Here is a 24,708-nt window from a genome sequence, read left to right as displayed (position 1 = left end):
TGTTTGGGGGGTGGGAGGGTGGTGGTGTTCTAGTTGTACACATTGCAGAATTATTCTTTGCTAGCCAATGGCTCACCCGCAGGGAACTGATCGGAACTAGCCTTTAATGGGCTGCTTAAGCCATAAATTTACAGTTAGTAAAAGAAAACACCAAATACAAATAAGAAAGAACATAATTCCTGCTATTTATATTTTCCTCTAGCTACCTGTTTCGAAGGTTTACCTTTCTCTTCACACATCTCCTATTTATCTTTTTATTCTGTGATGGTTTTTTGGTTGTTTTATTTTTGTTTTTCTGTTTTGGCATACCCGTTCCCAACATAACCAGTATGTTCTTTAAAAAAGAAAAAAAAAAAGGAGAGAGAAAACCAGCAGGACTTCAAGCAGTATGAAGCAATTGGCACTAGACTCATTTGAGTATGTTTTGGACTTTTGTTCTCACTCTTACAATGAAACATATACTGCATAGAGTACATTCAATCCTAAAACCCACATTTGTCTCCTATTTCATTGTGAAAATGAAACTGCATCTCAGCTCTCAAGTTTGAAGAATGGCTTATGCTGTTTGTTCCATCAAAAGAGTGGATAAACGATGGGTGTAGAAGGTCAGCTAGGAAAACTGTTCCAGCCGATGCCTTATGTGATATTTACCTTAAACACAAGGAAGAAGAAGTTTGAAAAGTTGACAGGCTCAATTACCATATTTCACTTAATTATAATGCGATTAGGATGAAATGTTGCTTTTTATTACTCAGTAAACTATTGTGCTGAAATAAATTATACCATGTTTTATGTTTCAGTTAAAAACAAAACAAAACAGACAAAAAAACACCCCCCCCCAAAAAAAAAAAAACCAAAACACACACACAAAGAAAACAACCCTGCCCTAGTCTGGTTTTTTTTCTGGGTTTTTTCACCTTTTTTGCTTGGTCTCTTCCAAGAATTTTGTTTTGATTTTTTTTTCTTGAGAGTAAAGGGAATTTGGGGCAACAGTGGGAAATCACAGAAAAGCATGAAATATTTTTCTGAATCATAGCCTGTGTTTCCTCATTATCAAAACTTGTATTCTTATTGAAGTGCAACATGGATCTCATTTCACCTTCACTGAATGTATCCATTAGGCTTCATACTCCCTTTTATTTTTTTTGCATAACTAAGGGCACAGAGTCAGTTTACTCTTTACTTTAAAAGTTCTTCTACATGGATAGAGCATGGTAGAGAGGAGTTAACATAAATATGAATTAGAACCAGTCCTTTTAAGAAAATGATGAAACTCTCATGGTCTTTCTGATCATACTGTTTGATATATGAGAAAGATGCTAAGATGCTAAATTTAGGTTGCACCAGCAGTTAAATTTTGAATAGTTTTCATTCTATTCTTTTTTGTTTGTTTTTTTTTTTTTTTAATTCACAATATCACTCTTTAAGTAGGCAGTTTTAGGAGTTTCTTGAATCTTTTTTCCATATACACCTCCATATTTAGCCACCACTTCCAAAGTGTAAAATGCTACTGCTTAGTACTGTTTTGAATTAGCAAACAATTCTCAAATTGTCCAGACTGCTGTTTTGGCATTTCTTTTGCATTTGCTGTCTAGATATGATTTGGTCTGTCAATCTGCCTTGGAAGACGTAAGATAGAGTTTCATTCCTTCAATATGAATATAATTTGTGATGGCTTATATAAATTCAGTTTTCCATTTAGAGTTCTATGCACATTTTTAATGGAAGCCTATTAGTGAACAATTTTGCTTAGAGTGAAGCATAAAAAACAATGTCAAAACTATAGAATGCAAGGCTATTTCAAGATACCAGAAACACTTCTATTTACTGATTGAAGAAAAAGCCCACATTGTTACAGGCTGTACCACAAAATAATTGACTGCAACAGGAGTTCTGCATCCCAAGCCAAAAATGAGGGCACATAATCGACGTCAAGGTCAATTATCTGGTAGTGAAGCACTCAACAAAAGGAGACTATTGTGATTAAAGAAATAAGCAGAACATTGTGAATTTGGAAAGCCTGGCACTGAAGGTAGCTTTTAGACTCTTTGCAAACCACCAGAAACATTGTGTTAGAGCACTGAGCATCACAGATTATTTCATAAAAAACCAGGAGGCAGAAATCAGTTATGGTGCAGTTGTTTCACTGGACTTTTGTTATCTTTAGCCTGTAGATCTTTCATCGTGCTGCTTTCTCTGCTGAAGACTAGAAGAAATGCTGCTAAAAACCATACAGTTTTTAAAACTGTGCCAGGACCTTTTTGAGCCATGTATTCCAAGTTGCAAATCTAACCACTCTATCTATGCACTACTTGAAAGACACTTCTTAAAACATTTATTTTTAAAATCTGTTTTTCCACAGTTTAATATATAACAAAATTCCTAATAGCCTCATGCTATGGTATCATTCATCCGTGTGTGTTCCTAATGTGACTGCTACTACTCCTGTCCCTTTTCTCTTTCCTGCATCTCCTGACTCCTTATTCTATGTGGGAATAGTCTTTTGTGTTTTTCTCTTTCTTCTTGTCTTAATTTAGGGAATTATCCTAAAGTCATTACTAACCCAGAATGGATTAGCTTTCTAATAACTCACAAAAGACATGGTTCAAAACTTTCAGGCTAATGGGAAACAATTTCTTTTGACTTCAAAGAATTCCATAATCAGTCTCATAATCAGCATTTAGTGGCAAGCTGATAGCTCCATATTCTGTGATATATCTTATGTTTTTAATAAGGTTTCCCAGGTTCAAATACTTACCTTCTAAATTACATTAGCCAGTGACTTAAACAGAGAAGTCTATTTGTTTTCAAATGGTATGTTCTCTCTTTGAAAACAATTACAACAATAGTACTCACCCTACGGTAAAAAACTGCCTCATCTCCTGTCTTCGAGACCTCATCAGTTGCTTGTATTCACCAATACGCAGTTTCTTTCCATCAACAATGCAGGTACGTTTTGGTCGAGGCTTGTATTTGTAATTAGGATACTTTTCTAGGTGGATTTTACTTAGCCGTGCCTGCTCTTCATAGTAAGGTTGTTTCTCTTGATTTGACATGGACTTCCAGCGAGATCCTGTTAACACAAAACATTATCAAGTGCTTTACACATACATATTTCAACATGCCTTTTCTTCATAATAAATTTTAAATAATTAAATAAACGGATTTGAATTTACATCAGAGAGCACATACATTGGGATGCACAATCTGAGACACTTTAAAAGAACCTTGACTTTCAGATATTGCTACAGATCAAACATATGTGAATCTCTATTAAATAGGTGCACTTAAAATCAAGAGTTACTTCTGAATATATGAGCCTCATGCTGAAAAACAGACAATTTATTTTTTTATAATATGAGCATTGATCTGTGAATAATTCTATACCTTTGTAATACCACACACAGTATTATGGTTAAATAAGGTCTAGAACTATACTTTTGCTGTTAAAAGCTTAACACATTGCCTGGGGATACATGCTTCTTTGATAGTTTTATGAGGATTTGGTTTATAGACTCCTACTAATAGATATTAATAACTTGCTATGTAGCAAGAAAAAAATTATCAAAACCTTATAGATTCAACAAAATTATGAAAAATCGTTTGCTGTCTGCGTGTCTTAAATTTACTAATCTTATAAGCTTGGCAAAAGTGCTGGTTTTGCCTATGATAAAGTTACTTTTCTTCATAGTAGCTAGTATGGGCTTTGTTTTGGATTTGTGCTGAAAACAGTGTTGATAGCACAGGCATACTTTCCTTCTTGCTGAGCAGTGGTTATGCAAAGCCAAGCCTTTTTCTGCTCCTCACCCCACCCCACCAGTGAGGAGGCTGGGGGTGCACAAGGAGCTGGGAGTGGACACAGCCAGGATAACTGACCCTAACTGACCAAGAGGATATGCCATACCCTATGGCATCATATTCAGCATATAAAGCTGGGGAAGGAAGAAGAAAGGGAGGGGGTGTTCAGAGTGATGGCATTTGTCTTCACAAGTAACTGTTCCATGCGTTGGAACCCTGCTTTCCTGGAGATGGCTGGACACCTGCCTGCCATGGGAAGCAGAGAATTAATTTCTTAGTTTGCTTTGCTTGTGCATGCAGCTTTTCTTTTACCATTTAAACTGTTTTTACCTCAACCCTGGAGTTCTCTTGCTTTTACCAGTACTCTTCCCATTCCACCAGGAGAGAAGTGAGTGGCTGTGGGGTGCTTAGTTGCCAGCTGGGGTTATATGACAGCATATTATTGGCACCTTACTATATTTTAAATCCTATTATGCATATTATCTTCTAGCCAGATGTAATAAATGCACATGACTGTACTGAGAAAGTTACATTTAACAAACTTGTATTTTTAAAACAGGAAAAACAGAAAGCACACTGTAATGATGTATACCACTTCAGGTACTATAAAATCTCATTGAAAGCTGCACCAATTAAAAAGTTAAAAAACCGTGTACACAGGAAGAGGAGAAAGTATTCAGATTTCTTGCATTGTTTATAAACACTTGAATAGAGAAGGAATTTTTTTTTTTCTCTTTTTTTCCAAGGGATAAGAAATGCAGAAAATAGCTTTTTGGTGTCTTTTAGATGAATAAAATGATTACAGCTGTGGTAAACATGGGTGGAAGCTATTCTTTTACCAAGATTTTTCATACATCAACAAATGGAAAAGTTGTATAAATATTATCTATAGCCAGCAATACCCTCTGTCAGTTCTAATATTCCAGTCTCTTTTCTCATTGTCCTGGAAAAGTTGCACATAAAATGGACATAGACTTACTTGTGGCAGAGCAGATACTGACAGGTTAATTCCATGGTTAACAAACACTCAATTGCTGGCACTTCTGAAATATTTATGCTGGAAGTTTACATTTTAATGAATACAGTTACTATGCTCCTAATAGTTTTTTCACAGAATGCACACAAATAATATAGATTCACTACAGCTGCCAACACTGAAACAGTGCAGGTTTTATACAAAACTGAATGGCTATTCATATAACTTACTTATATGGTAGGCAAAAATATGAGAAGTACCAAGTAAGAGTTTGGAAGTTTTGGGACAAAGTAACATTTACTTCTATGTATTCTTGCCTCTAATTGAACTAACAAGCAACAAACTTTGGAAAGACTGTATTTGAACTTGAAGTTTACAATAAAATTATTACAGATGAAACTTGATTTTTACTTTTATTTATTACGAGTTACATTTGGAATCTGTCTTTTACTTCAAAGACTCAGAAAGCAAATATAGGTTTTAACATTTCACCACTCATTCTCACGTATGTTTCTAATTCTCTGGAGGGGTCTAAAAGCAAATCAAAATTTCTCAAAAATGAGCCAATTTATTTGTACAGTGGCAAAATATAATCCATGGTATATTCCCTGATCGTCCTAATTTACACAAATTAAATATTAACTATGGTGTCTTTTAACTAAGCAGTATTTTAATTATATGATACTAGTGCTTCCTTAGCTTTTTGAACATGGTAATATTTTGAATCAAACATCATTTTGCATGTAAGATGGTATACATGTACAAGTCTTTTGAACTGTGCCACGTTTCTTTGACACTGCACTGTCTGACATAAACCTTTGATTTTGATTTTGTACTTTATTAATTTTTTCTCAGTATTTTCTCTAGCAAGTAGTTCAGGTGATTTCTGATGAAATCTTACAATTAGACCTTTTATCAGTATACGCTTTTGCAACAGATTTCACGAAACAGTCTTTTTGAATGCTGCTAAATCTTTAACGCATGTTATGACTCTGCTGGTGAAAACAAAGAGCATTGGGGAAGGACCAGAAAGGGAAAAGTAAGGGAATGAAAATGAAAATAAACCCTGAAATTTCATTTGTATAAGTTTCAGTAATTCTAATTTCAGTTAACATCTCCCAAACAAAATATGTCCTAAAATGAGAGAAGTTGCATATCCAAGAACGAAGTAACTAGCCTGTGTCACCAATATAAATAATCTCATCTTTCCACAGCTCCAAAAATTGCCACTCCTATAGCAGAGCCTTCTTTGCTTCCCTTATTTTTGGTTCAGTCACGATCATGATTTGTTCACTGTCTTGCACTTACCTAGGATTTTGCTAATGTTGGAGTTGTGCATGTCAGGGAAGGCTTGAAGAATTTTTCGACGCTCATCCTTTGCCCAAACCATGAAAGCATTCATTGGTCGTTTGATATGCGGTTCGCTACTGGCTCGGCCCCGCGAATCCCTGTAGACTCGAGCTTCAGCCACAGTGGCACCTCCTGTTGGCCAACAATAATACTGCTGTAGTTTAGCTGCAGAGCCATTCATTGCTTTACTTCCTGTAATGTCAGGGCAGGAAGAAACAAGATGGATGCAAAACATTATTATGTGGATTATGCAAGCGCTTTCAGTGCTGTGTTTATTTTAGCCTCATTTTCTTTCTCTCTCTCTCTCTCTTTTTGTTGCCAGATCTGTAAGAGAGAAAGGCTATCCAGTGATTTCAATGTAATTGATCAGGCTCACCCAGCTGAAGGCATCAAAATCTGAGTGAAGAAACAAATTGCCCCGGTATTTCTCCAGTTAAGGCATGGAGATTTGAAAAAGTTTCTGTTTGGGACTTTAACATAACACACATGTTCTGAATGCTCAATGAAATTCGCATAAAAGTTACACTTGAGAATCCAAACTGATGTATACTTGTTCACACAAGTAATTCACAATGACTGTGTTGCTTCAGCAGTGAAGCACATGCCAAATATTTCAAAAATTATATAGCATACCAGGTACATGCTGCTGATTATATAGATCTGGTTATATTTGGAGCTCAACATTTTAAAGTCACATCTTCTTTAGTTGAGTTTTAGACATGTCTTGGAGCATTCAATCACATATATGTAACCATCTGCCTTCAACAGGTGCATGCACAGCATCCTGGAGCTTCTGGAATGGGAGACAAGCACTCCAGCTTCTTCATGCCTGCTGTGCTTTAATATGGCTTGGTGTCCTGTCTTTACATACTACATGTACATGCTAACTTTAACTGATTTTTTTGAATGCATCCACTCCTGCTTCTTGACCACAAACAGCAAAGCTTCATGGGGGCTTAGAGTTCACAGAACTGAATAGGGGATGTAGAACTAGTTAATATAGGAGAAGTGTCTTTTTCTTTTACTATCCCTAATACCAAGCCTAGATAAGGAGCTTTCACCAGAAAAATATTTGTAATTGTGATGATAACGTTTATATTTAGGGTTATACCTTAGCTGTAAAAATAAGGTGAAAAGTCTATACAGTGAGAGAGTGACTTACTTAGTCTTAGGCCTCATCAAAGTGTTCATATAATTCAATACCTTGGAAAAGCAAAGTACTTGACGACAAGCTAGCACCGCAATAGGCCTCCTTTTTTCATAAACTATTACAGCTCCTGACATGGATTTATTTGCCAAATAATATAAGATTAGTTATAGTAAAAAATAAAAACTCACAAGTTTTTAACTGTGCAAAACCTAAGTTTTTTAATTTAGTGGAAAAACACTTTATGTCAGGTACACCACTGAAAAAAATCTATATGGGAAATACATTTACATGAAAAAAGCCCTAAAACAGAGGATGCATAACTAATACACTACCTTTTTGCCACCAGGTCCACAGTACATTAATTTCATTTAAAATGCACTGACCATACAGGATAAATTGATTTTGCTTTATATGGTGCTGACAGCCATGTTTATTGTGCATTGAAATGTACGGTAGTTTCAAGGTGACTATATCCATCAACACAGGGCAATATGCTGACTACTGGGCCAGATGAAGACATACGTTACTGTGAGAGCAAAACATTCATATACGGCACTGTCTTTTCCTGAGGATCACCGTGGTAATTTATGATGCCTCCAATGCCATTACTTTACAAGTGACACCAATTTGGCAATTTGTATACTAACATGCATGCACATAAAAGAAGACAGGTTTGTGGCAAATGTGAGATGCAGAACTATTTTAGTACTGTTCTAAGTACCATGCTACAGGTGTTCAACATTTACAGAAGGCTGCAGCTGCAGTCAGCTTTTTATTGCAAGAAGGAACAGTAGTTTTGCTGAGTGACCTGCATGTACAACCAGTTTAGGGATGTGTATGGCTCACGAGGCTTTGCCATTTGGTGGCAGAAGGCTTGCAAAATGCATATCAAAGATACCAGCTTTTGAGAGAGGATATATTTATTGTGAAACTATATTAAGTTACAAACATAGTAAGTCAACACTGAAACATTTACTGAGACAAACAGTTACGCAATTTGAAAAAAAATCGAATACATCATGTAATGGTTGTTCCACCTTTTAAAACAATACTATAAAAATTGTAAGTAGTATGTGAGCATTAGGAATTTGGTGGCAAATTGAAAAAAACAAATTATTATTGATGCAAAAGTTGTCATTTGTTATTCAGCTACTCTACTTACAGCAAAGAAAAGAAGACATATTTGAATCCATATGATGATTTCCATCTTTACTTTCCTAAAGGTACTTATTCACTATGGCTAAGGAGTTTGTCTTTAGCCCTTTCTAACACAATTTTGACCTAACCTTTTGATCTTAGAGCAGGCAAAGAGTACATTTACAAGTATCAAGATTAAAGACTATTGGTTTTGGTTTGTTGGGGTTTTTGTTTTTGTTTTTTTTATATAATTGAGATAGAATGGAAAAAAATAAAAAGCAGCATACATGATCTGTTTTCAGATAAAGGTTATGTTAGAAACAATTCTTACTTGGAGTAATAAATTACAACAATCCTAGGAAGGCCAAGAAGCTCTGGCTGCATCTGCTTTAAACAAGTCCATACTTGAAGGACTTGAAAAAGCAGCCAGAGAGTTGATGTTCTTTGTGCTTGATCTCTAGGGGAATATTTGCAACTTGACCCATAGGCCATCACAAAAGCATCTGCAAAACGAATTTCTGCGAATAACTAAAGTAATATAACCTCCATGTTCTTCTAACTATTTCAGAACTACAGAATTATATTCAGTATATAAAACATTACAAGAAAGTACTGCTGTTAGTGTGTGATTCTGTGTGGGGAGTCAGGAAGTCTCAGTACCTTTTTAGCTTAGAAATGAGGCACTAATGACACGAAAAGCACATATGCTTAGTGAGTTTTCACAAGTTGAAACACATAAGAGCAAGCTTTCAAATGGGTTGTTCTTAGGTACTTCACCCTGTCAATCAGATATTTAGGCAGTATTGTGTGCTCTAGAAACAGTTTCAACAAGTTTTACAAAGTATGTATTTTTTTCTTATTGTGATAATTATAGTACTGACAAAGGTGGAAAGAGTCTCCTGAAATTTTTAAAGAAAAAATATATATACAACTGCGAAGAGGTAGGTGATTTACTTCTTTATGAAAATATTTTCAGGAAAGTCTAATAAAAAATAAACCTCAAATATTAGACAAAATAAAAATGTATTACTAATGAAAGGTGAGAAGGGAGGAGAAAGTTGGTAAATGTCTCTGACAACTGATGCGCTATCAGCTAATGTTCATACTGCAACTGCAGGAGGAGTTTTTGATTTTCAGAATTAAGAGCTTGGTCAGAATTTAAGATTATTGCAAAAGCAGTACAGTTTGGCTGCCGTAATGGCTTAGTTGGCAAAGTCTATACTTCAGCCTAAAGGCTGGGGCTGTTCTCAAAGTGACGCTTTAAGCTTCTGAGGGTGTAGACTGACTCACTTCCTAGTTACTTTGCATTTGCTCAACCTGTCATGACTTTGATGATTTAAAACTAAAAGCAGATTAGTGAAGAATGATCACTTTTTGTGGATATATGGCAGACAGCTCCTCCCTGAAAGCTGGATTCCAGACTAGACTCCAAGGACAGTACTGGGTCAGAGAACACCACAGAATGCATCTGAAAATGTTACAGCTTCCTTAAAGTAATTTCAAACAGCTTTTTTTTTTTCCAAAAGAGACTGTTCTCTAATGACAGTGAGGGGAATGAAGAATCCCTGTTCTTTAGGTAGAGAAAAGAATCTGATCATCGACAGGAAACGTAAAAACCCCCACATTTATACATGAATGAACTCTTAAGAAACATACAGTAACAATTTTTACATTATTTATTCCTGCCTTTATCTGAGGTTCTACTTTATATAATGACAAGAATTTCAGGACGGGCACCATCTCTTAGCATGTTCTCTGAAGTCTTTGCTACATTAGGTTTAATCATGCTGTCTAATGAGATGTGGTTTTACCTTCCATTTTATACATTGTCTACCACAACAAAACCTCAGACTAGGTCTTTAGATGTTAACAGAATGCAAACAATAATAACGTGATAAAAAGGAGCAAAAAAAGGGGTGAGAAAAAAGATGAGGAAAATAAAATAAAAGAAGTAACATCGAAAATATTTTTATCAGTTGCTCTTTTATACTTTAATTATTCTTTACACTATGGCCATTGATTCATGTTTGAAGCGATACGTTTTCTTTGACTCTCCCGAGATAATGAATCTCTGGCTACACCAGAGAATAAAATGGATACCATTTTCCACAGACATATACCAAGATAGGACATATGGAAATAAAGACAGTCTTTCCATGTACCTAGTGCAGAAGTGACTGGTTAGTAGTAAAGCTCCTATAATCAGTTATTCATTAATCTGAGATGACAATTTTGTCTACTTTGTAGAAGATTGGTTGCAACCTCCAAAATATCTGGTCCTGTCTGTGGTAATACAAGTAGCAGAGCTAGCAGCTTGTGTTGCAGAAACCAGAATCTAATGAACATGCAAACAGAAGTCATTCTTTTCATACTAGAGATGGGTTACTTATAAACATGGAAATGCCATGAAAACAGGGAGCATGAAAAACCGGTTTGGCAGTCCCCCATCCTGCTCCTAGGTTGTGGACAGACGAATGCAGCTTTTATGACAGATACAGCAATATTTCAAATCAAATAGAAACTGGAAAGAATGACAAAAGAACATCTGGAAAGTTTAAAATACAAGAACAATAATTTAAATATTATTTTCATTTATTAAATTCAATTTTGTAGAAAAAAGAGTAATTCACTGTAATCTAAGTGACTTGCGGTAGTGTTAATATAACATTTATCTGTTTTGACCCTTGCTTGCCTCTTACTTCTTCATCCCTGTCCACATTCAGAAGACATTCTCATTCTTTATTATCAGCAAGAGAGGCAAGATAAATTGGTATCTCATGAACTGTTGCCACTATGGGCATGGCTTGTCATTACTTGGAAACATGACTAGTTTCAGGATGTGGATGCCTGTAGTCACACAGTGGCATAAATGTTCTGCAGGGAAGCGTTTGTCAAGCTGCTTTAATTCCAAATGCTAAATAAATATTATTCAGCTGGAATTTGAGGGCAAAACATTTCTTATAGCCTGCATGTCAATGAATGAAAAGAGGGGGAAGAAACAGAGAAAGACATGAGTGATTCATTAAATACTGGAATATTTAAATGAGCCTTAAAATATTTCACCTGCAAGGTGAAATGTGCTGGATAAATACCAAGAGGTGGGGATACACTGTAGCAGAAGTTAGCTAAATCCACACAACACTCAGTTATGATAAGGTTTATATTTCTCCTGTTAAGAGACTCCATTCTCTTTAACACATCAACAAGAAGAACCAAAAGGGAACTCCCTAAGGTCAGCTCTGAGGAAACATAAAGCTCCAATTCAATAACTCCGCTACTGCACTGAAAAAGGCCTTATTATTGCAACATCCATATGGAGTCAATTGGACATTAATGACTAATCAATCCCTCCCCTTTCTATTCTACTTATAGTGTCACAAGCCATGTTTAGATTAGCCCATTTCCTGCTTAGGATCGCTCAAGATGTCTTTTGTTCTTTCAGGGCTGGCCTGATGGAGGCAGCTTAAACAAACACACGACCCAAGTGGTGCAGGAGTTATAAACTGCCATATGTGAATGAACAAAGGGGCCATACTAAAGCCTTTTGTGGTATTTGTTAATGTTTTTCATCTGAGTTTAAAAAGACCTAATGACTTTGCGGTGAGCTGACGCATGTGGCTTGTGGCTTTGCAAAATGAAGGAAATTCTAGCCAGTTATATATCAGCATATATTTTCCAAAGTGCCTCCTTTTCAGTTTTGGTGGCAGTGGGTTTACTTTTTTTTTCAGTACATTTGTTTTATGTATGCAAGCAAAATTCTTAATCTCAAAGCACAGTGCCAGTTTTCACAGCCATCCTCACAACCTGCATGTATGTCTTTCCCCATTTGAAAGTCCAGAGCTAAAATTAATAGTGAAATATTTTCTCTGTGTGAAACCAAGACATCTATTCTCAGTGGTAGCTGTTCATTCACCAGTGTTTAAAGATTAATTGTTAGTTGGGTCATATTAAATGCTGAAACAATTTTTCCAAATAAGGTATTAGCACATCCATGCTCCACAGCCAGCCATGCCCAAGTCTACATTATTTAAATTAATTAAAACTGCTAAACGCAACCACTTTCTTGATGGTTTACACAAACAGTTTAGATTTCTTGGCCATATTTTTTGGCAAATTTACATGCCTCATGTAAATCTGTCATGGAATAGAGATAAAACAATACAATCATCTCTTAAATTACATGAAATATTACCTGAATTAATTAGTTCTTAAGGCCTGACTTAAGCCCTCAGTGGCCTACATAGTTCCACTTGTGCTGTAACATAACAGCATAAGAAGTTATTCTGTGAAGATCTATGAAACATCCAGATGGAAAGTGGGATGACGAAACAGCCTCTACTATAAATTTGGGGACGTATGTAAGTGTCATGAGATTTTTCAGTCATGTGCCACTTTTAATTAAATGCTAACAACCCCATTCTGTCATAGACACTATTGATAGAAAAAATGTGAAAAATATTTAAGTTGGAAGTTATAGGCCTAATTAATGACACAAAAAATAAAGGATTGCTAGTCATCAGGTGTAACTGCCATTAATATACCCACAAAACTATTGTTGTTTCCTTTCGATATTTCATTTCATACTTAAATGAAGAAAGTAGAGGCCTATAGAAAGGAAACCCATGGACAAAACAGCCCGTCTCAGGAGAAGTATTAGTAATAATTATTGCTAGGTATCTAACAAAATCTGTCAATACTGAAATTTTTTGAGGTTTTTTGTTTGTTTGTTTTTCTTTTATTTGTTGTTGCTTGTTCCCCCCTCCCCAAAAAACTGTTGTTTTAACAGCTAACCAATTATTGTTACTAAATTAATTACATTCAAAGTCAAAATAATAAAAAGAGGAATGAATTAATCAATTTAACATAAATATGTAGAGCTGTTACTCACATAATCTCAAATTTCCCTTACCATGACAGTGGCACCTAGAAAATCCAGAAAGCATGATACCGATTTAAACCACAGGGATTAATTCTCATCACTGATGGCAATCTCTAACAGTTGTTAAAAAAAAAAAAAGAAAAAAAACCCTACTGCCTGAACAAGGGCCATGATCCCTGATCCATTCATATTCCAGTCAATGTTTTGTTTCATTTCAGCATTTTAGGACAAAGAAATTGCAGACAAGAATTCACCACAGAGAAAAAAGGCAGCCTGACTTCATATTTGATGGATGAATTTTTCAAGGTGTGGCTGAACACTGTTAATGAACAACTTTTCTTGCTCCTATGTATCAAAACAATGAATTTGAAAGCTTAAGCACAGTGTGGTTTATAAAAGGGAACTATGTTTAACAATGGGAGAGAGTTTACAAAACCACCTCCCTCAAATTATGTGATACTAATGAAATGCAGAATACTTTGCAAAAGGTTTCAATGTGTGTTGGAATCACTGCTTAAGCAGCCCATTTCCTGCATTCAATCTGCTATTGAATTTGTCACCTCCTAGCACATGCAACTGTCATTCTTTGTATCAGTCCAGTATTTGCTATTCTCACTTGTCATATCAGTAATTAAATGGATGCTATTTCTTCTTGCCTTTACCATGTGGTGCTGATATTATAATAATAACATAATTAGTAAAGAATATATCATGAACGGAGAGAAGCGAAAGCAGCATGATAGCAATAAGTAATATGTAATAATGAATGATAAGAAAAACTCTTAAGGCTAATTTTTCAAATATGCTGCAGTTGTGCATTTGGGACTTGTAAATGAAGCCAGGAAGTTGTTTTTACATGGTGTAAATGGTGTGTCCAAATATTTTGCCACATTTGCCTGGATGGATAAAAAATGGGGCATTTGCCATGAAATAGGGGCTTATGTGAAAATTTACAAATTACTTTTTTTTTAAATACTGCACTTCCTGTGAAAATATCCCTGCCAAATTGAAAATAGCATCATTTAATATTTGCAGAAACTGTGAAGATACTGTAAGGCCCACCCCACACACATTTTGAACCACCGATTTTGTAAAATTAAATTGAAGTACAAATTAAGAAAATATTTTCCTCTTGTTACTAAATTCTGGATTAAACTTGCTTAGATACTTAACATATTTGTGTGGAAGAAAGGCAGATGCTTTTAATCATTTTTTTCTGTTGCTGAGATACTGAGGTTCCTGAAGGAGAAAATGGTGTGCCGTATAGACTTAGAAGAACATACAGTTGTACAAAGAAGAGGATTTCTCTGCATCTGTATCAATTGCTCAGGCTTAGCTAGAATATATAATGTTCTTTTGTTAATGTGTTCATATTTCTGCCCCACTCTGCATGCTCAAGGAGGTAAGAAAGAAGGGCAAGATTTCACCCTCCGCCATGCAGTATGATATAATGGTGGCTTTCTCTGACAGCTGAAAATTCAATTGTGCTTGGAAATTTTATGCTACTTTAGGAAGCTCCAAGGTTCCGAAGCTTCTTTTGCGATACTGGAGCTATACAAAGATGTGCAGAGCTAGAAATCAGGACCATGGGGTATTTTACACCTGTGCTGGCTGTACATGGGTGTGAAAATATGTTTTAAACTACTATATTTGATTTTTCACTCACTCCACTTAAAAATAGCTATGCAAACTGACTGATGCTTTCAGCATTTGTGACAATAATTTTCTCATGGGCAAAGATTTTCTACGTAAAACTGCAGCCCACGGTTACTTTTTACAGCAATGTTCTAAATTCCTGAAAATAATTTTTTACTATATAATGGAAATAGTGACAAGCAGTTAACCATAACTGTGCAATAGTTGCCCCTGTGTAAAACTCTGGGCATTGTTAACAGTGGTTGGTTGTACAATATCAGAAATTCCCACTAGGATTTTTTTTTTTTTTTACTAAAGGAATGATTCTATAGGAATCAATTACTGTAGCATGAAAACAGTGGCTAAGAAAGCCTCATATTCAGCCTTAGGAAAAAAATACCTAAGACAATTGAAAATCAAAAGGTAACACTTGTGGAGGAAATCCAGACTCATTATTCTGAAAGTGAGAAGCATACTATGTGTTAAATATTAGTGTCTTGAGGGAACAAAGTTTCAGTGCCACGGGAACATCAGTCCACATACCTCCAGCTCATATTTTTCAGTATTCAAAGTGGGAGATCCCCCTGCAAAATGGTATGGGAATGCTGACAACAGTAAGATTCGTGAAGTGGCTGTTATCAGAAAAGTGACAGGATGGTTCTTATAAGACAGAACACCTTATTCCTGTCCCATTTGCAGGCATTGAGTAACTCCGGGGCTGAGGCACTGAGTCTGATCCAACACAATTGAAATGTTTTATCCCAGATTCCTGATCTGTTATGAGTTATTCTGAAAAAATGAAATGTATCACTCAAGTATCAGGCACAGTCAAATAGATTCACGGGTGTTAAAAATGGCAACCACAATTAATGAAGGCCACCTTTTAGCATCTGGTCTAATTAACAAAGAGACTAAGATATTTTATTTTTAAAATATGAAGATAAACTTCTGGGATTCTTTTAAGTCAAATTCTTACAACAAGATTTCAGAGGAATAAAAATTCCAGTACTTGAGCTTACTGCATTCTTTCTGGAAATGCTTCTTTGTTTTCAGGCAGCTTTCACTGTTTTCTGATTTTCATCTTTCCCCTCTCAACTGCCATAGCAACTATTACAAATATTTACGTGCGACAAATACTGGCTTGGAGAGGCATTCTTTCCTCCGGTATTTATGAAGCACTGTCACAAAAGTGGGCAGTACTTTGTCAGGCATGTACTACCTACTGTTCACACCTCTGCATAGGAGGGTGTTAAGCAAGTTACCTCACAGGTTTGGATTGTGTTGGCAGCCTGCCAAGATGGATCTGCCTGCAAATATATGGTTCTCTTTCACCTCTTTCCTCAGCTGCTCAAAGTCAACCTTTTTCGGAGTTAAGAAGGGACTGTGTCACCCTTTCATATAAGGAACATACTACCAGGGATATATGAGAATGTTGAGGCTTTGAGTACGTAGTAGAGGTGCTCCTTTAATAAAGAATTGATCTGTTTTTTACTTCATAGATTTGCAAAACCCAGGCATTAGTCATGATGTCTGCTCTGTCACCAGGGAGGAAGAAAATGAACTCTGACAGACAGAAATTTGGACCTGGACAAGGTGGCAATTTCTCCTCACCCTTAGGTATGTTGTACTACAACATGCCTTACAATTTGGCTAGCTCAAGTCAAATAAGAATGACAAGTGCTAACTTTATGGACATATGGAAAGACACACTGATGTTAACTGCTGCAAATATTGAGCAACTCACTGACCTTGTATGTTGGTCAGCAATCCACCATCTGAAATGCTCCAGAACTGGGTTCTTAAGCTTACTACTGAATAGAAATATGTTATTTTAAAAGCAAAGGTGAGCTTGTGCTCCTCCTGTGCTCCTCAGGTCCAAAATCAGGCAGGGGGGGTTGGAAATAGGTGATCTTAAGGTCCCTTCCAACCCAAACCATTCTGTCATTCAGACCAAAAACTATGTATACTGAAATGGAATTTATAAGATTAAACTGGGGCTTATTACTGGAACCAGCCTATTACCAATCATTATGCACCTCGCAGTTCCTGACTGGCTTGTATTCAGCTTACCTGGATCATGGTCAAATATACTATGATCAAACAAATAAGACTTAAAACCATATAATCTCCAACAGTGACATGGTATATAGAAAAACACAATCTTTAACCAAGGAACTTAAAAATTAGAGACTTAGGCAGGCAGTGAAAGCGAAGACATGGGCATTAAGGAGGACACAGACACGTAAGTCAATGAATTTAAGAATATGGCCTGGTACCAATCCAGTGCTGAGGAATTCAAGATACCTCTTAATGACTGACTTGACATTTAGGTTTCATAGCAAAGGTTATCCTTTGGGAGAGTTTGAAAAGCAATAGTCTAATGCAAGGATAAATAAACACATAGATACAGAGAAAGAAGTTAAACAGATCCCACCACATTATTTAAAATTGTTTTTATCTTAACTAGCAGGGAAGTACCTATCCTTAGAACTATGATTCATACTTAACATACACTGGTAGATGAGTATCAAAGGAAGGATCAGCAAGTGCTAAACACAAAGTTTACAGAATCAAGAAAACTAGCAAATGAGAAACGGAACAAATGAAAACATCAAAACAGGGCTCAGAAGCAAAGTGCATGTTGCCCAAATGGTAAACTGTAAGGCCAAATTCTAATTGGCCCCTGATTCTAATAAATTAACATGAATGAGCATGGAACTAAATGTTCAGCATTAATATGGTATTTCCATTTTCATTAAAATAATATTTTGCTTTATAATGAATCTGATTTTTCACTTGGGAAAATAGGACACAGAGAAGTTATTTCTCTTTTACAAAATCACACAGAGAGGTAGTGGCAAAACAATAACATTCAGATATTTTTGCCCTGAGCCCAGGATCCAATCAAGAAAACTGTATTTTAGCAGATCCAGTTCTTTGGCAGGAATGAAGATCAGGTCATGATGGAATTTAAATCCCTGACTGAGACCGCTGAAGGAAACCACAGTGCAACCTGAGCTAAGGTAAAATCAGTAATTATCAACAGGAATGTCAGGTCTAGTCTGCAGATTTCTGTCAACTATGGAACAAAATCTTAACACACTTCCTACAGATTTCTAAAGCATTTGACCACAACCACAAAACCAGAAGGATCCATAAACACAGGGCATATTATATAAGCACAAGATTCATAAACATAGAGCACATTATATGATTCAGAAGAAGCACTATCACCAAAACTTAGCATTTGTGAAAAGAATATAATTTTTAGAAATTGAACCAAAAAACCATATTCATATCATCTAATATTCTCAGATAACTGTGACCTAAATACTTTAAGTTTCCCCACTTGGCATTTAAACAGGTCTCACTTATGTCTATTCTACACACTCTGGTCAGTCATGTTGAAAGAAGGGTTTTAGCTATAGCTAGATTCAAAGCTGTTTTGGTGTGTCCATGCCAGTTAGCTGTATTTCAGTACTGAAAATCTCAAATGTTCAGTATTATGAAGCTGTCTACAAAAAGAATGATGTTTCTTTTAAAATTATGAGGTTTGGAGAAAAAAAAAATAAATCATTGTTTATTTCTATAATTGGCTGTTGTTTATAATTTTGCATACCAGTCACAAAACTTTTATGAGGCTCCCAAATCATGTTTTTGAATTTTGCTAGCTACAAATGTATCATATATTTTAACACGACAACTTAGATTTCCAGGTAATGATATAAGTCTAAGCTGTGGATTATTCATCAGTGGTGTACCAATCAGTGGTGATGTTTTAGAATACAGTCTGACCATGATTTTTAATATTGCTAGCCTAGTCCTGTTGGTGGCTAGAGAAAGTAATAGAGATGTCAGTTTATGTCATATTTAATCTAAACCTCTTGTTGACAATTTTCAGGCCTCCATTCAGATGAGTTAGGTCATTATGAGTAACACAAGCTTTGAATATAACTTTGTACGATAGGTCATCTATGAAAGTACACCTAGGTACCCCTAATCTTAAAAAAAGTTTCACACACTGAGCAGGGACAACTTAAGTTTTAAAAAGTCATTCTTCAGTTTCCTTTCATATTTGTCTTATAATTGCACAGAGCTAAATTTAAAGAATTTCAAGACTTGTCTTATAATTCATAATTAAAAAAAAACAACCAAAAGTAGTTTCAGCTTCTGATCAATGAGCCAGCACCACAGGTGCTCCAAAAATGAAAGAAAAACATTACTCTGATCCTGTCAAACTCAGATCACTGCCATATGTTATAGAAAAAATATAGGGAGTAGAGAGAAATCATTGCTAGCTACTATTACAAAGACATTCTATAAAACACACAAATGTACTGATATTTCTTATAATGAATTATTTGAACCTTAAAGGACATGTCAAAACTATAGGAATGAGGAGCACTTTGCAGATCTGGTCTATCTCGGCTGCCTCTTGGGATAACAGACGTGTATTATGTCTCTGCACACTTTAGTTTCCTGTGGGAATGCAGGTGTGCAGGTAGGCAGGGAGTGGAACTGCACTTCCATAGCACCCTTGATGTAGATCAGCTGGGAGATCAGGATGCAGCCCAAACTGCACTTCCTCCCAGTTTATGGCCAGCAGCAAGTCTAAATTTGGAGTCCTTCAGTAATCTTTATTTTCTACATGACTATGTTATTTGTGTAAAAGCACACAACAAAACACATAAATAATGTTTAAAGATGTCTATAGCAACCTGCACTCAAATGGACTATAAAATAAAAATGAAAAAAGAAAAAAAAGTAACAATGACAAAACAGGAAGGTGTGAAACACACCAGGTCTTTGAAGAATATGACTATGGCCTATTAGGAACCTTTGACATTCAGTTGAGATTGTGACCTTGGCAACACTCTAAATGCAGCAAGGCTCTCTAAGAGGAGGACACAGAAGAGCAACAAAGCTGGTGAAGGGTTTAGAGAATTCATCCTATGGGGAGTGGCTGAAGGAACAAGGGTTGTATATCCTGGAGAAAAGGAGGCTCAGGAGGCCTTATCATGCTCTACAAATACCTGAAAGAAGGTTGTAGTAAGGTGGGGGTCAGTCTCTTCTACCAAGTACAAGTGAAAGCACAAAAGGAAATGGCCTTCAAGTTGCTCCAGGAGAGGTATAGATTGGATATTAGGAAAAATTCTTCACTGAAAGGGTTATTGAGCACTGGAACAGGCTGCCCAGAAAAGTGTTTGAGTCACCATCCCTTGAGGTGTTTAAAAGAAGTGTAGATGTGGAACTTAGGCTTTAGGGTGGACTTGATAGTGTTAGGTTAATGGTTGGACTTGATGATCTTAAGGGTCTTTTCCAACCTAAATGATTGTATGTTTCTACAGAATAAGTTGACAAGTTTCTTAATAAGCCAGCGCTGAAAGAGACATGTATGGAAGCACAAAATAAATAATAGCAACACCTATAAAAAAAAAAAATTGTGACATGGCAAACCTAGAAAGATCTGCAATAGTTTCATGACAGTTAAAAGCATTAATAGTTTTGAAGATTAACTGAGTCTGTAGCACACGGTTTAAGTGCTGATATTTCAGCAGCACTGTTTTCACTGGACTTCCACTCTAAATAATGCCATGATAGAAATGTTATCTCTTAGAAAGCTTGCCAAAGATAAGGGGCAAAACTTGAGTGATACTCTGAATGTCTTTTTTGCTTTTTATCTAGCCAATATCTAAATTCACCTTGTCTACAACTAGAAGGACAGATAAGCAGATCGGTTTTGAACTCCCACCAACTTTTTTTTTTTTTTTTTCCAGATCAGCAGAGGTATTCATCCAGCACCTCTTTTCCAAAGACATCTCTTGGCTGCTAAACAAAGTCTGGAAATCTGAATCCATTCATGAACTCAGATTTCCATGTGGCAACACACCATACCTCAAACTGCCCTTACTAGCTCTAGAAAGACATGTGCACTGTCCTTAAAATGGCACACATCACTGTAGCTTGGGTTACATATGTCAAAGCTTCTTTCTGCACTATCCAGTAACATGGGGAATGTCAGTATTACAAAGTGTATCAAGATATTAAATTAAGAACACTAGAAAGAGAAAGGATGAATTGAAGGAAATGAACTAAACTAAGAAATTCATCAGGGACTTGATGTCAAATGAATCAGTAACTGTGTATATGTAAGTATTCTATTGCAACTTTTCATCCCAACTGGGGAAACAAATATCCTTCAACACACTGAAATATGAGAAGTTGGCACAGGATGGAAATTCCTTTACAAAGTAGTTTATAAATAACTGATTAGTCAACAAGTAATTTGGAAAGTCCATGTGTCTCCCAAGTCCTTTTTTCTAGGAAAAAAAAAAAAGTCATTGCAAAACACCTGTCTGAAAGTTATTTTTTTACCTACATTAGGTTCATTGTTTTTCTGTTTAAGACAATACTGGAGTGCCCAATCACATACAATAGGGGAATCTGAAAATTATTGGTTTTATAAAGGACTATTGAAAAAAATAGATATGGAAAGTCAGAAATGACTTATTAAGGTGCTAGCTTCCTTCTGAGTATTATTTGTAACAAATGGCTGATGATCTTCAGTCATCATCTTACTGTTATGAAGACCTGAAATTTTGACTGTATCAAAATAATTTAAAAAAAGGGCAAAAAACCATGTCAGCCTGTGCTTCTGTCAGTTCTATGTCACAAGCTAATTATGATATTAAGCCAATAAGTAGAAATAGTTTGCTGTATTGAATTTGAGAGTTAACTATTCTGTATGGATGAGTCAATACAGGATCTGTATTGGATTTTGGATCTGAACTTGAAGCTTCTCCACTGTATACAAGTCCTTGCCCAAATTACTTTTAAATTCATCTTTTTTGTTTGCCTAGAGACTGATTAAAGATAATATATGTATGTGGTTGGCAAGCAAGGAGAATCAGGGCTCTAAGATGTTTTATCACAAGCATATCATGTACTATCTCTACAGTAAAGAAAATATAACATTTACATGTACTGCTGTTGTCAGACTTCAAAATGAAGGGACGATTTGTGAGACATTACCTGGACTATTTAGTTCTGGGTCACGGAGAGAACAGAAAATGTGCTCATATTTCTCTATACAGAAAATAATAATGCCTTTTAATCAGAAAAATTCTGTTGGTATTTCAAGAATAATTTGAAAATAATCCTGTTTGTCAACAATCACAAGTTTATTGGTCCTATTCTATTGATTCAAGGGGAAAAAAGCAAATTTTGAAGCTGTCAGATGTTTGGATATTAAAGGAAAAATTTAGAGATGTTTTAACCTTTTCTGAAGAACAGTGGCATAACTAGAACCTGTAAGGTTTAAAAAGACCAGATGATTCTCAAATAGAAGTAAATTGAGGGGGCAAAATGTTGCATAATATTCTATCTAAATAGTATATTAATCTTATTACACTAACTGGTAGGGTTCCTATTTATTTTCATGTTCACTTTTAATGAATAATAGGGTAGAGAGGGTATCAGTGGCACTCACTTCCAGACCGTGCATGGTAACCTTGCTAGAGACTAAACTCAGTCTTGATAAACATCAATTTTCACCTTTGGCTTGAAACTGTATGCCTGATACATAGATATCTCACTAAAATGACTGAAAGTTCACTGAAGGCTTATATAATGAAAAAGACGTTTTCATATAGAAAATGTGAAATATTTTTCCATTATCATTTGACAGCTGCCTGTCAATAAAATTGTGCTTGCTATGTCTTGAATAGTTTGTGAGTGCATTGACGGGCAGACTTCTTAAAGAGGTCTAACTTCCTTCAAAACTGTTAAAGCCCTAAAAACTGGTGACAAAATAGATATGTATATATTGCTTTACTGAGAGAATTTTCTCTGTGTTTCCTACACTTTCATTAATAGTATAATCACTTAAATAATATCTGCTGGGGGAAAAAAAATACTTGTGTTGCAGAAGCACTTTGGAGACTATACAGTCCTTTTCATAGAATCATAGAATAGTTAGGGTTGGAAAGGATCTTAAGATCATCTATTTCCAATCCCCCTCTGCCATAGGCAGGGACACCTCACACTAAACCATGTCAGCCAAGACTCCATCCAACCTGGCCTTGAACACCGCCAGGGATGGAGCATTCACAGCTTCCATGGACAACCCATTCCAGTGCCTCACCACCCTCACAGTAAAGAACATCTTCCTTATATCTAACCTAAACTTCCCCTGTTTAAGTTTGAACCCATTACCGCTTGTCCTATCAATACAGTCCCTAATGAAGAGTCCCTCCGCAGGATCCTTGTAGGCCCCATGTATCTGCCCTTTACTGTGGACTTCTTACAGTCTCACAAAAACACACATAAATCATTGAAGTGTTACCCTAGACAGGACTTTTGACACTGGCAGCCTATCAGCCACACCATTCTGTGATGCAGTGTTCAAAAACCCACAGGTGAAATTGTAACTCACCTTCTGCATCTTCTGGCCTTGTAAGATCGATGACACCAGCGCCCAGTTTTCCATCTTCATTTGGTTTCCCTGTTATCTGTGGACCTAAATTTTCAAATCTTGTTCTTTCCTGGAAAAGAACAGAAGTAGTCTTAATGCTTCATATAGGATAATTATTCCATGCCTGTGCATATGTGTATTCACTGATACATGCCTTATTTTTAAAATCTGAACAAATAATGAATGCATATAATTAGAATTTCAACTCAGGGAAAAATTTTACAGATTCTGAATGTTTGCATTTATGAAAATCAGTTTTAAATGTGAAACATATACAGAAACTTTGAGATTATTTTGATCTGCATTGCCATAATGCATAAGCAATTGTACATGCAAATACAAAACACTCTTGGCAGCCAACAGTGCTGATCGACGCTGCTCACTTTGCCTTTCCACTTGTTTTCTAAGTTAAACTGGAAAAGACAATCAACATTTGGAGACATGAAAATTCAGAAGTTGAAAGAAGTTTGTATTAAAATATACTGCTAATTTACTGGAAAAAGCACTTTTCTCCTGATATGAGATTCAAGTTTGTATTCATACCTCTGAGAAAACACAAGTCTGAATTTTATCCTAGAGATTTTCAAAGACAAGTGTTTGAAAGAAGGAATAATAGATGACAGAACTGATATTACTATTTTGTCTAGGAATTTAAATTGTACCTCAGTGGAAAGAGAACCTGAGGAGATTAAAAAAATAAAAAAAAAAAAAAAACAGAAAGAAAAAAAAGGGGGGAGAGGTGGCAGAATGTACAGTCCTATTAAAACAGAAAGCTTTTGAGAACTGGAGACCTCAGTAAGAAACCTGGAACTAGAAGGTGAAAACTGAAAGGTATTTTATGTGTTAGCCCAGTTCCTCAGCCAACTGTTAGACAAGGGAACTATAAATGCCACTATAATATTGTCTCACAATAGTAGTCTCTGCAGTACTGTGTATCAGTAGCAAAGTGTTCAATGGTTATCATTAATTTAGTGTTCTCATTTGAAGGAACATAGCATGTTTTCCCTCTTGCCTTGTTGTTACCTCTTCCGACTAAACTTGGCATTCTGTTATACTTGTGAAAGAATGAAACCTTGTTGTTCGTTACTATGAAACAATATTAAATGTCATGTCAGCTTGAATTTGCAGACATGAAATACCAGCTTTCAGCTCTACGAACAGTTTCTCCATGTTATACTTAATGCATTATGCAGAAGTAGAGTGCTGACTGCTGTTCAGTCTATTGTTCAATGACCTAGTTTTGTGCTGTGCATACTAGACCTAAGAAGAAAACACTAGGAGTTTCTTTCCTGCAAGATGGCTAGAAACTT

At 35.8% G+C, this 24,708-nt stretch overlaps 1 protein-coding gene and 1 long non-coding RNA gene across 19 annotated transcripts in view; one reads left to right on the top strand and one right to left on the bottom strand.

Annotated features, from left to right (window-relative positions):
- SOX6 (SRY-box transcription factor 6) overlaps window positions 1-24,708 on the bottom strand; it is a 378,453-nt gene that overhangs the window by 8,816 nt on the left and 344,929 nt on the right. For 16 of the 18 annotated variants that reach the window (XM_061380138.1, XM_061380135.1, XM_061380140.1 and 13 more), the window contains 3 exons: window positions 23,360-23,468; window positions 6,083-6,316; window positions 2,857-3,073 (listed from right to left, as the gene is read on the bottom strand). In XM_061380138.1, the coding sequence (XP_061236122.1) occupies window positions 2,857-3,073; window positions 6,083-6,316; window positions 23,360-23,468 (560 nt within the window). The remainder of the gene's footprint in view (window positions 1-2,856; window positions 3,074-6,082; window positions 6,317-23,359; window positions 23,469-24,708) is intronic. The other 2 variants (XM_061380131.1, XM_061380144.1) reach the window with 1 other exon arrangement.
- LOC133226503 (uncharacterized) overlaps window positions 1-24,708 on the top strand; it is a 474,252-nt gene that overhangs the window by 229,102 nt on the left and 220,442 nt on the right. The window lies entirely within an intron of this gene.

This window comes from Neopsephotus bourkii, unplaced genomic scaffold (assembly GCF_033783945.1).
Source record: "Neopsephotus bourkii isolate Nb327-2 ecotype Australia unplaced genomic scaffold, CSIRO-AGI_Nbou_v1 NB_1792, whole genome shotgun sequence".
Lineage (NCBI taxonomy): Eukaryota > Metazoa > Chordata > Aves > Psittaciformes > Psittacidae > Neopsephotus > Neopsephotus bourkii.
This window is presented reverse-complemented; position numbering and strand designations above follow the sequence as displayed.